The 12592-nt window shown below is 42.7% G+C and overlaps 1 protein-coding gene across 1 annotated transcript in view; it reads right to left on the bottom strand.

Annotated features, from left to right (window-relative positions):
* Nucleotides 1-12592, bottom strand: part of DNAL4 (dynein axonemal light chain 4) — a 41716-nt gene that overhangs the window by 8717 nt on the left and 20407 nt on the right. Inside the window, exon 3 of the mRNA XM_089681991.1 lies at nucleotides 1096-1179. Within this exon, the coding sequence (XP_089538117.1) occupies nucleotides 1096-1179 (84 nt within the window). The remainder of the gene's footprint in view (nucleotides 1-1095; nucleotides 1180-12592) is intronic.

Here is a 12592-nt window from a genome sequence, read left to right on the forward strand (position 1 = left end):
GAATACAGAGGGTTCACCACAAGATGTAAACCATTGGTGAGCCTCAAAAACAGGAAGGCCAGGTTAGAGTTTGCCAAACGACATCTAAAAAAGCCTTCACAGTTCTAGAACAACATCCTATGGACAGATGAGACCAAGATCAACTTGTACCAGAGTGATGGGAAGAGAAGAATATGGAGAAGGAAAGGAAGTGCTCATGATCCTAAGCATACCACCTCATCAGTGAAGCATGGTGGTGGTAGTGTCATGGCGTGGGCATGTATGGCTGCCAATGGAACTGGTTCTCTTGTATTTATTGATGATGTGACCACTGACAAAAGCAGCAAGATGAATTCTGAAGTGTTTCGGGCAATATTATCTGCTCATATTCAGCCAAATGCTTCAGAACTCATTGGACGCCGCTTCACAGTGCAGATGGACAATGACCCAAAGCATACTGCAAAAGCAACCAAAGAGTTTTTTAAGGGAAAGAAGTGGAATGTTATGCAATGGCCAAGTCAATCACCTGACCTGAATCCAATTGAGCATGCATTTCACTTGCTGAAGACAAAACTGAAGGGAAAATGCCCCAAGAACAAGCAGGAACTGAAGACAGTTGCAGTAGAGGCCTGGCAGAACATCACCAGGGATGAAACCCAGCATCTGTTGATGTCTAAGCGTTCCAGACTTTAGGCTGTAATTGACTGCAAAGGATTTGCAACCAAGTATTAAAAAGTGAAAGTTTGATTTATGATTATTATTCTATCCCATTACTTTTGGTCCCTTAACAAGTGGGAGGCACATATGCAAACTGTTGTAATTCCTACACAGTTCACCTGATTTGGATGTAAATACCCTCAAATTAAAGCTGAAAGTCTGCAGTTAAAGCACATCTTGTTTGTTTCATTACAAATCCATTGTGGTGGTGTACAGAGCCAAAAATGTTAGAATTGTGTTGATGTCGCAATATTTATGGACCTGACTGTATGTCGACTATTGGAAGACAGAAAATGGAAGAACCACACACCAGAACCCAGCCACTATGCAGAAAGGTAAAAATACGGCTTTAGCCTCAGATCCCCCTGACCGAACCCCTCTAAAGTATGTTGACTGTACCTCATTATTACTTGCAAACTTTTCACAGGCTGTAACACAAAGCTCCATGGTTTCTACACGCATTTCTTCTGGCATGTCCGTATGCTGCAGGAAGGAAACACTGGCTGTTAGAACAGGTTTTTGGCAATAGAACCTTTTATATTACATACTAAAGTTCATCCTTGAAAAGTCAACACTCAAACAGAAGAAAAAAAAAACTCAAACTGAAAGCACCTGCCTTTTCTTTTAATCCAAAACACACCAACTTTCATGGTCTGACCTCATTGGGGTTTATATATTAAAGCTTCAGTGCTGGTTCACATACACTATATTGCCAAAAGTATTGCCTGCCTTTACACTCACATGAACTTCACTGGCATCCCAGACTTAGTGTGTAGGGTTCAATATTCAGATAGCACACCGTTTGCAGCTATAACAGCTTCAACTATTCTGGGAAGGCTGTTCACAAGGTTTAGGAGTGGAAATGTTTGAACATTCTTCCAGAAGCGCATTTGTGAGGTCAGACACTGATGTCGAACAAGAAGGCTTGGCTCGCAGTTTCCACTCTAATTCATCCCAAAAGGTGTTCCATCGGGTTGAGGTCAGGACTCTGTGCAGGCCAGTCAAGTTCCTCCACCCCAAACTCACTCATCCATGTCTTTATGAACCTTGCTTTGTGCACAGGTGCCCAGTTGGGAGCATGGAATTGTCCAAAATGTTTTGGTATGCTGACACCTTAAGAGTTCCCTTCACTGGAACTAAGGGGCCAAGCCCAAACCCTGAAAAACAACCCCACACCATAATCCCCCCTCCACCAAACTTTACACTTGGCACAATGAGGTTAGGCAAGAACCGTTCTCCTGGCAACCACCAAAGCCAGATATGCCAATCGAATAGCCAGACAGAGAAGCAGGAATGGTCACTTCAGAGATCACGTCTCCACTGCTCTAGAGTCCAGTGCCAGCATGCTTTACACTACTGCATCCGATGCTTTGCATTGCACTTGGTGATGTAAGGCTTGGATGCAGCTGCTCAGTCATGGAAACCCATCCCATGAAGCTCTCTACGCACTGTGCTAATCTGAAGGCCACATGAACTTTGGAGGTCTTTAGCTATTGACTCTGCAGACAGTTGGCAACGTCTGCGCACTGTGCGCTTCAGCACGTTCTGACCCTACTCTGTCATTTTACGTGGCATACCACTTTTTGGCTGAGTAGCTGTTGTTCCCAGTTGCTTCCACTTTGTTATAATACCAATAACAGTTGACCGTGGAATATTTAGTAGCAAGGAGATTTCACAGATGGACTTATTGCACAGGTGGCAACCCATCACAGTACCACTCTTGAATTCAATGAGCTCCTGAGAGCGACTCATTATTTCACAAAAGTTATTAGAAGCAGTCTGCATGCCTAGGTGCTTGATTTTATATACCTGTGGCCATGGAGGTGATTGGAACACTTAAATCCGATGATTTGGAGGGGTGTCCCAATACTTTTGGCAATATAGTGTATATGCAGATTGGATGCAGTTTGAACCTCATCCAATCCGCATGACATGTGACATACCATGGCTTCTTATGGTGCCTGTTCACATTTGCCCAATCCACTGGCGGTGCGAATTCAGTGCGGTCTGAAAAAGAGCCATGTACGATTTCTGACCAGTGCCTTCAGGTTCAGGTGCAGATTACAGGCTATTGATTTCTATGGGAACCAATTCTAAACGGCATATGTGTGCACAGGATAAGAACTTGAGCTAATCCTGTCCTGAACCTGATGTAAACCTGGCATGAACCACTGAACAACTACTGTATCAATTAGCTGTGAAACCTGAGCTTCAATCTGCACCATAAATGTGTGAATCAGCTCTTAAGAATGCAAAATCAGGCTTACTTCTACATAGAAATGAATCAGCTTGCAGGTTTTATTGCCAAAGCTAATTGAAAAAGCTGAGGTTAGAAGCGGATTGATTTCTATGCAGAAGTGAGCCTGATTTTGTACAGCCAAAACCTTTTTAGTTTTACTCAGAGTAGGTAAATGTTTGAAGCACTACCCAGTTTTTACTACAGTCTGTGTCTCTGCTAGGTAGATTCCACCCTATTTGTCCTCGTGACAACTGCCACTAAGACAGAGTTGTCACAACAAAAAGAGGGGTGACAATTGTCTAAGAGAAATTTTGCACACTTTGTAGAGATCTCCTTTCACTCCCTGTTGTGTCGCTGGAACAGAAAGTAAAGACACAAAACCACAACAATAAACTGAAAGGGGTTTTAACTCTTCCTAACTTTTTCTACAACTGAAATAAGTATTAGCTATACATACACTTTAAGTAAACGTGTCTCATTTTATCAGGTGCCAGCTATTAACACTGTTCAAGAATAGGTTACCCCAACATTTCATATTCTTGATATGTGTTTTCTGCTGTACCATGTAATATATATATATATATATAAAATTAAAAGGAACACTTTGAAAACACATCAGATCTCAATGGGGAAAAATATAATTCTGGATACTGGATCACTGACCCACCACAAAATGCTCATGCTGAACAATGTTACAGGCAACATAACATTCTCAATGGCTTCTCCAGACCCGTTCACGTCAGTCACATGTGCTCAGGGTTAACCTGCTCTCAACTGTGAAAAGCACAGGGCGCTAGTGGCAGACCTGCTAATTCTGGTGTTCAATGGAAAATGCCAATAGAGCTCTATGGTGTTGGCAGTGAGCACAGGACCCACTAGAGGACGTCGGGCCCTCAGGCCACCCTCATGAAGTCTGTTTCTGATTGGTCAGAAACATTCTCACCAGTGGCCTGCTGGAGGTCATTTTGTATGACTCTGGAAGGGCTCATCCTGTTCCTCTTTGCAGAAAGGAGCATATCATGCTGGATATCTATACTGATATGAACTGTGTAATGTGTTAGGAATGCAAGGATGTCCCATCGTTTGATGGAAATGAAAATTATCAACCTACAGAGGACTGAATTAAAAAACACCTTGAAAATCAATGTGGAAAAAATTATACAGCAGGCTAGTCCATTTTGCTGAAATTTAATTGCAGCAACTCAAAATGGTACTTAGTAGTTTGTATGGCTCTTACGTGCTTGTATGCATGCCTGACAACGTGGGAGCATGCTACTAATGAGACAACGCATGGTGTCCTGGGGTATTTCCTCCCAGATCTAGACCAGGGCATCACTGAGCTTCTGGACAGTCTGAGGTGCAACCTGGCGTTGTCAGAAGGACTGAAACATAATATCTCAGAGGTGTTCTATTGGATTTAGGTCAGGAGAGTGTGGGGGCCATTCAATGGGATCAATTCCCTCATCCTTCAAGAACTGCCTGCATACTCTCGCCACATGAGGCCGGGTATTGTCATGCACCAGGAGGAACCCAGGACCCACTGCACCAGCGTAGGGTCTGACAATGTGTCCAAGGATTTCATCCCGATACCTAATGACAGTCAGAGTGCCATTGTCTAGCCTGTAGAGGTCTGTGTGTCCCTCCATGGATATGCCTCCCCAGACCATCACTGACCCACCACCAAAATGCTCATGCTGAACGATGTTACAGGCAACATAACATTCTCCATGGCTTCTCCAGGCCCTTTCACATCTGCCACATGTGCTCAGGGTGAACCTGCTCTCATCTGTGAAAAGCACAGGGTGCCAGTGGCGGACCTGCCAATTCTGGTGTTCAATGGCAAATGCCAATCAAGCTCTATGGTGCTGGGCAGTGAGCACAGGACCCACTAGAAGACTTCGGGCCCTCAGGCCACCCTCATGAAGTCTGTTTCTGATTGTTTGGTCAGAGACATTCACACCAGTGGCCTGCTAGAGGTCATTTTGTAGGGCTCTGGCAGTGCTCATCCTGCTCCTCCTTGCGCAACAGAGCAGATACCAATCCTGCTGATGGGTTAAGGACATTCTATGGCCCTGTCCAGCTCTCCTAGAGTAACTGCCTGTCTCCTGGAATCTTTTCCATGCTCTTGAAACTGTGCTGGAAGACATAGCAAACCTTCTGGCAATGGAACTTCTGAAAGTTGTAAGTGAAAAATGATAACCTCAGATTTTTAGAGTAAATTGTTTTTATTTACAGGTTTGCGTACCTTCCGTTTTCCCCATTGCACAAAAAGGCGCAATTTAAAATGTGCAAATATTTGTTATTTAAGAACTCAACACAGTTTTAACTTTTATATTAAGCATTAATTGTGTAAATTTTGCCATGTATGTATCCACTAATAATGATTTTAATGCATTTTTAGCGAAAATATTGTTTTGAGAAACATTTGCACAAATATCACAGGGACTAAAAAAATCAATAGTACCTTCCTTTTATTCTACTGGTCCTATGCTTTCAGAAAATATATTATTTGGGGGGGGTCTTGTACAAACTCTGAAAGCTGTAAAAGAAAAAAAAAAAAAAAAAAGAAAAAAAATGCAAAACCAGCCTGGCCACTTGAGTTTAAAATTGGAAAGCAGGGTCTGGCTGCAAAAGGGTTAAAACACACGCACTCGGGAGTGTCACCTGCAAAGAATATCTGGTGAATGTCAGATTCACTGCTTTAGAAAAGAGCATTGTCTGCACCCTATTAGTTGAATGGTCTTAGAAAGAAATTGGTAAGAATACAACTCCAGGGGTGTTCTGTACACAATCAAAATACAGTCCAGTTTACAATACTGCAAATTAGGGACTGTTTTGGGTAGTTTTTTAAACTAACAGTAGTTGCATATTAAATATTTTAATAAATTAAATAAACTTTCAGTTAGCATGTTTAATACTTTTTCCCTGAATCATTCCAGTTTAATAAACATAAATTAATTTGTGAACTTATTTGTTTTGGTTTCTTTGTATTCATGGGTTGTTACAGACATGTGGTGAAAGTTTCATGTCAATAGCACCTTTAGAAATATATTTACTGAGAAAAACAGCAACGTGTTCAATACTTATTTTACCCACTGTATAAAACCAACAGGTCAGAAAAAAATAAAAAAACAGAATCACTGAGTTGGAAAAAGGATCACCCCCTTGTGTCAGTATTTTGTTGAATCACTTTTTCCTTTAATTACAGCCTTTAGTCTGTTGGGATATGTCTCTACTAACTTTGCACATCTAGACTTTACATTTATTGCCCACTCTTCTTTGCAGAACTACTCAAGTTCAGTTAAATTTAATGGTGACCATTTGTGGACTGCAGTCTTAAAATTCTACAGCTTTTCAATGGTGTTGCGGTAGGCTTCTTGGTGGCCTCTCTGACGAGCTTCTCCTGGCTCTTTCAGCAAGTGTGGAGCGACTTCCTGATCCAGGGAGGGTCTATGTTGTACCAAATACCTCCCACTTCTTAACCACTTCAATACCGGGCACTTATACCCCCTTCCTGGCCAGGCCAATTTTCAGCTTTCAGAGCTGTCGCACTTTGAATGACAATTGCGCGGTCATGCAACATTGTATCCATATAACATTTTTATCACTTTTTTTCACACAAATAGCGCTTTCTTTTGGTGGTATTTAACCACCACTGGGTTTTTTATTTTTTGCTAAATAAAACAAAAATCACCTGAAACCTTTGAAAAAAAACACACACACTTATCTTCGTTTCTGTTATAAAATTTGCAAATAAATAACATTTATTCATAAATGTAGGTCAAAATGTATTCTGCTACATTTCTTTGGTGAAAATAATAATAATAATTGAATTTGTATTTTTTTTTCAAATGTTCCTATTATTTTTTTAATTTATTATTATATATTTTTCTTTTTGTTACTATTTTATTTTTCAGTACACTGTGACCAAAGCAATACAATGTTACCATAGTAACATTGAACTATTCTGGGCAAGCGATCAGGATTTTTAACACAATATGATTGCTAATACCAATATATATTTGCAATCTTTGTTACTGAATGAAACGGATTCATTCAGTCTTTTCAGGCATCATATGACACCTAGTCACAAAGGCGAGTGTCCCGCCCGGCCGTCAATCTGCTATAGGCTGGGCGGGAAGGTGTTAATAATAGACTTCACTGTGCTTCTAGACATTGATAAAGCCTTTGAATTTTTTTTCTATCCATCTTCTAACTGGTGCCTGTCCACAACTTTATCCCAGAGATCTTTCGACAGTGCCTTGCCACCCATAGTTGATTGTTGCTTCAGTTGCTGTACCAGGAACAGAAATGATCCAGGAAAGCTCTTGTCATGCTGAGCTAATCAAAATGGCCACATCTGATACTAGTTGAAAGTCAAATGGCTTTGTGTGCCATTGAGAAGGTGATTAGCTACACCTGATTAAGTTTTAAGGTATTTTTTTTTTTAGGAGGGGGGGTGGTCTTTTTTCCAACTCAATTATTCTGACATGTTGGTGTTATATCTTTAACTTGGATGTTATAAGTTGCACTGATTAGATACAGCTGGATGAAACAAAACTGTGTTTATCTTCATTCCAGGCTGCAAAGCAACAAAATGTGAATATTTTAAAGAGGGGTGATCTTTTCTATACCCACTGTATTATTCTTTAATTAAAAGTGAACATAGCCTTTAATGGGTGGATGGCAGTCTAGGGGAGTGGGCATTCCTGTATCTAAATGAGGACTGCCTTAGGTAACACCCCCATGTGATAGTGAGCCTTCATGACTAAAAGAACTCATATCCAATGAATGAAAGGGACAGACAGGGGTCTGTAAGGCCCCAGTCACACTTGATAATGGGGACGTTTGCAATTACTTGTGGGAGACTCACCGGGAATGCGTGCAATCAGGTGTGAGAAGGAGGTCCCACTAAGAGGAATGGGAGCCTGACGACAGCACCTACAGCTGTGGCTGTTCATATGAAATAGATCATGCAGTGATTACCTCAGGATGACTGGCCCAGGATGCAGACAGTCTGAAACTCACAGGGGTTGATTTACTAAAACTGGAGAGTGAAAATCTAGAGCAGCTGGTCATGGTATTATTATTATTATTACTACGAGTTTATATAGCGCCAAAGGGTTTGCTCAGCGCTGTACAATAGGGGGGACAATACATGGCACAGTACAACAACAACAAACAACGTACGAGGGGTAAGAGGGCCCTACTCTTACGAGCTTACAATCATGGTAGCCAATCAGCATCTAAGTTCAGCTTGTTCAATTAAGATTTGACAATAAAACCTGAAAGCTGACTGGTTTTTGTGCAGAGCTGCACCAGATTTTGCACTCTCCACTTTTAGTAAATCAACCCCACAGTGTGCAGTGAAATCAGATTAAGACTTGTCTACACCAGTAGCCTTGCTGAACCCAGCTGGTGTGTTCTGGGAAGGAGCAGTTTGCTGTTTACTTTTTTTTTGTTGCAAATTCTTTATCCAAAAAAGGTATCCAAGAAAAATACAATCTCAAACAATAATGTATAAAAAAAATGAGCAGGAAAAATAGTAAAAGAGTTCTCTGAACATCAAGTGGGCACATACCACCAATGGGAGATGAGAGATACCGAGAGTATGTACAATATCAAAAATACAGAGTAGGGTATCATCAGACCAACACCAAGTATTGTAGATCAGTGAGGCGGCGATGTCGGGACTGGAGAGGGCCGGTTCCAGAAAAAGGAAGGACCCAAAGCAGATTGCAAGGGGACAGAGGGATCAGTTATCAACCATCTCCAGAGTCGACACCACTGAGATCCAAAAGGCAAACGTCATCTCCTGTGAAAATATGATAATGAACAAAAATATAGAATGCTTTAATTGGATACCTAATTTTCTCAAAAGAAAAGCGAAAAAAGAAGAGCAGAAAAAGAGGACAAAAAAAAGGGGGGGGTGGAGCAAATGGATAGGGATACACGCCTGAAACTATGTGGGGGGGGGGGGGGGGAGCCACTGAGGCGGTTTAATCTCCAGAACAGGGTACCATAAGTGTCTTGCCTTCATCAGCATATACAAACTGATTCTAGCAGAACCAAGTCTTCATGTATTGTTCTCCATTATTTTGAGCGGATAGTATCAAGTCCTCCAGAGTATTAACATCCTCAACCTTGTTGAGCCACATCGAAATGGAAGGAGGGGTTGGATCCTTGCATTTTAGAGTGATGCAGGCTTTGGACGAACGACCAATTTTTTATATACAGGGTATTAAGAGCAATGGAGGAGGAAGAAGGCAGAGCTATCCGGGACCGGGAGATCAGTGAATTGTTGAGTAATTCTGCAGAATTCTCTCCAGTAGTGATCTAATTTCGGGCAGGAACAGAAAATATGTAGCAACGTCCCCTTGTCATCTCCAGCAACAATCTGAGGTCTCAGGAAAAAACCGACGTAGAGTAGCCGGGGTGTACTACCATCGAGTGAGAAGTTTAGAATTTGTCTATTGTATATGAGTACAAACAGAGGACTCCAGGGTAAAGAGGATAATGTCAAGTGTAAAAGGAGCGATGGAGATCCAGAGCCCACTTGTCTAGACAGGGTAGTGTAAAGCCATATGGCGGAAAGATCAACAAAGAATACATTTTCGAAAGGGTATGGGGAAGAACGCCACTATCTTAACAGTAGGATTCGAACATAGTCAGTGAACGGTTAAATTGTACAGGGGGGGCCAAGAGTGCGAAGGAAATGATGCAGTTGCAGTGCAGTCCAGAAGGTCAGGCCGTAAGGACCTACCAGGTTCATCAGTGATGAAATGGAGGGCCAAGCATCTGAAGAAATAAAATGAGAAACTTGTAAAAGGCCCCTCTCCATGAGCTCTCAGAATGAGGTTCCATCTAGACCTGGTGGGAAGCTAGAGTTGCCCAAAATCAGGAATAGCGGGGACAAGCCTGAAGAAATCATGGGATTACAACAAGCTAAGTGGCAGATGCGAAGTTTGGGGACTATGGTTGGGTGCGTTTTAAGAGAGGTTGGTAAAGCGACATAACACCATGGGGTCCTACTGAGGGGGGTAGTACAATACTGTTGCTCAGTGTTGTCCACAATTTGAGGTCACTATGTCTGCACCAATCAATCACCCTCCCAAGATGTGTTGCTTGATAGTATTTCAGCACATCTGGGGCTGCTACACCCCCATAGAGCTTAGATAAAGTCAAACGTCGGCAATTAAATTGGGGCCGTTTATGGGTCCAAATAAATTTGGTAAACAAAGCATTGATTTGACAAAAAAAGAATGAGGGCATCTGGATAGGCAAGGCCTGGAAGAGGTAAAAAAAACTTGGGTAAGATGGTCATCTTTAAGATGTTGCACCGTCCGACCAATTAGTGTTCCCCATTTTAATGTCAACAATAGCCGAGAGAAGCTGACCAGAAACTAAAAAAAGGTCAATATGGGAATAGGACCGGTATGGGGAGGAATAGAAAGTGTAGTCTCATTCCCTCGGGTGCAGCAGGCGCCAGTAAGCTGAGATTTGTGGAGCGCTCGAAGGGCTGGCGCCAAGTGGGACTGAGGAAGTGCCCGTGAAGGTGTCTGAGCTGGGGTCCAATGGGACATTGAACTCTTCACCCAGAAACAATCTGCCCTCCCAAAACTACATAAGTTTCAAGATAGTAGTACAAATAAGAGTCTTGATGTAGATTCAGAGCAAAAATGTTAGCCAGCATTACCTTAACACCCCCAATACAGCCTATAACAAAGAGATAGCACCCGTGGGAGTTGGAGTGTATGTCCACTAGCGTCCACGGTATCCGTCTATAAATCAGTATCAAAACCCCTTTAGATTTAGCTTCCCGAATGGAGGCATGATAGACATTAGGGTAAAACTTGCTCTGGAGGAAAGGGAGTTTACCCTCCCTAAAACTGGTTTCTTGTACAATTGCCACATCAGAGTGCAGGCGTTTCAGGACATGGAGAACATACGTCTTTTCTCAGGGACATTAAGTCCTTTCACATTAAGAGACTTAAGGCACAAAGTATCCATAGTAACACAGCGGGGGGAGGGGGAGAAAAGAAAAAGAAATAAGGGGAAGAGAAGAGATGAATAGGAAAAGAAAGATAGAAAGAGGAAGCTGGAGGGGAGGGACATAGGAAAAGTAAAAAAAAAGGGGGAGAAAAGAAAAGGTGGGATCAAGGACTATCCCTGAGATCCCACTACTCAGGGACTATCAGAAAGTGTTCTGGAAAGCACTCACAACAGTGTATTGCAGCGATAAGCCAAGGTTGAAGTACTGATGGTGCTCCTACAAGTCCATCTGAAAATGGCAAACCTGACATACTGCCCAGGGTCTCCCCCAGCCAGACGGAAGACCCCCACAGGAAGGGGGCCACGTAAGTAGAAGCACCAAGGGTGAGGCCGAGTACCCACAAACACGAGGGTCTCCAGTCTCAAAAAGGGTACAACAAAACCATATCCGTGTAACAATGACAATAAAAAGAGGAAACATAACATCAACTGGGTAATGAGATAACCATTGAGAAGGGATATGTTACAAGTAAGGAGGCACCCATTCACCTGGGATGAGGTCTGAGCAAAAGAAGTCCTAAAAACAGATATCAACTGCTTAGAGGCTGGGAAAAACTGAGGACCCAAGCCCTCTAGATGGCTTCAACACTGTCACAATAAAATATATGTAGACCCCCCAAAAACAGTCAATAGTTACTTCCAGGGAAGGAGGCAGAAAAATTGAGGAGCTGTGCCCTCCGAAAGTTTATGAGAATGTCACGTTGTCTCTGAGAAAGCAGTGGCCAAACTTGCAGGTAGAAGGATGCATCTCCAGTACTTACAGCATGAAGCTAGCAGCATTGACTGCTGGGGATATCAGGGTTCTCAGCCTGAAGATGAGGGTAAGGCACTGGTGTTACGTCTGTTTCTTTGAGGTCACTGAGAGAGGCCCCTGCATGAAGTAACCCGCTTGGTGATACGCGGAACCAGCTGCAGCCAATTTGAGACTGAGATATTGTCCGTCTCCAAGAAGGTGAAGGGAGCCAGTAGGTCATCTGGATGTTGGAGGACAAAGGAGGACGGTCCTTTGCGTAAAGTAAGAGATAGGGGAAATCCCCAGCGGTAGTTGCAATTCAGGTGCCAAAGTTTGTCCAGCAGGGATAGAAGCAGCCCTCGTCGTTGCAGTGTAGCCCTAGAAAGGTCAGGGAGTATTTTCACCGAGGCCCCATCGAAATCAATCTGCAGGTGGGAGATAACATCTCTCGGCCTGTTAGGGTCAGTGGACCAGGGGCTGAGTGCCATATGCACTCTCTCAAACTCCAATTGTGGAGGTGGGGTAAAGTCCAGAAGTTGTGGAAAATCGCTAAGACCGTGTCTTGAAGAACTTCTTGGCCTGTGGCCTTCGGGAGACCATGGAGCCGCAGGTTGTTGCGGTAGCTCTGGTCCTCCAGGTGAAGAAGTAGGGCTGTCACGGAGGTCTACACAGCGAAGATAAACACAGTTTTGTTTCATCCAGCTGTATCTAATCAGTGCAACTTATAACATCCAAGTTAAAGATATAACACCAACATGTCAGAATAATTGAGTTGGAAAAAAGACCACCCCCCCTCCTAAAAAAAAAATACCTTAAAACTTAATCAGGTGTAGCTAATCACCTTCTCAATGGCACACAAAGGGGTTACTTGG

This window comes from Staurois parvus, unplaced genomic scaffold (assembly GCF_062004578.1).
Source record: "Staurois parvus isolate SC_StPar_1 unplaced genomic scaffold, SC_StPar_1.0 ptg000282l, whole genome shotgun sequence".
In the NCBI taxonomy this organism is placed as follows: Eukaryota; Metazoa; Chordata; class Amphibia; order Anura; family Ranidae; genus Staurois; species Staurois parvus.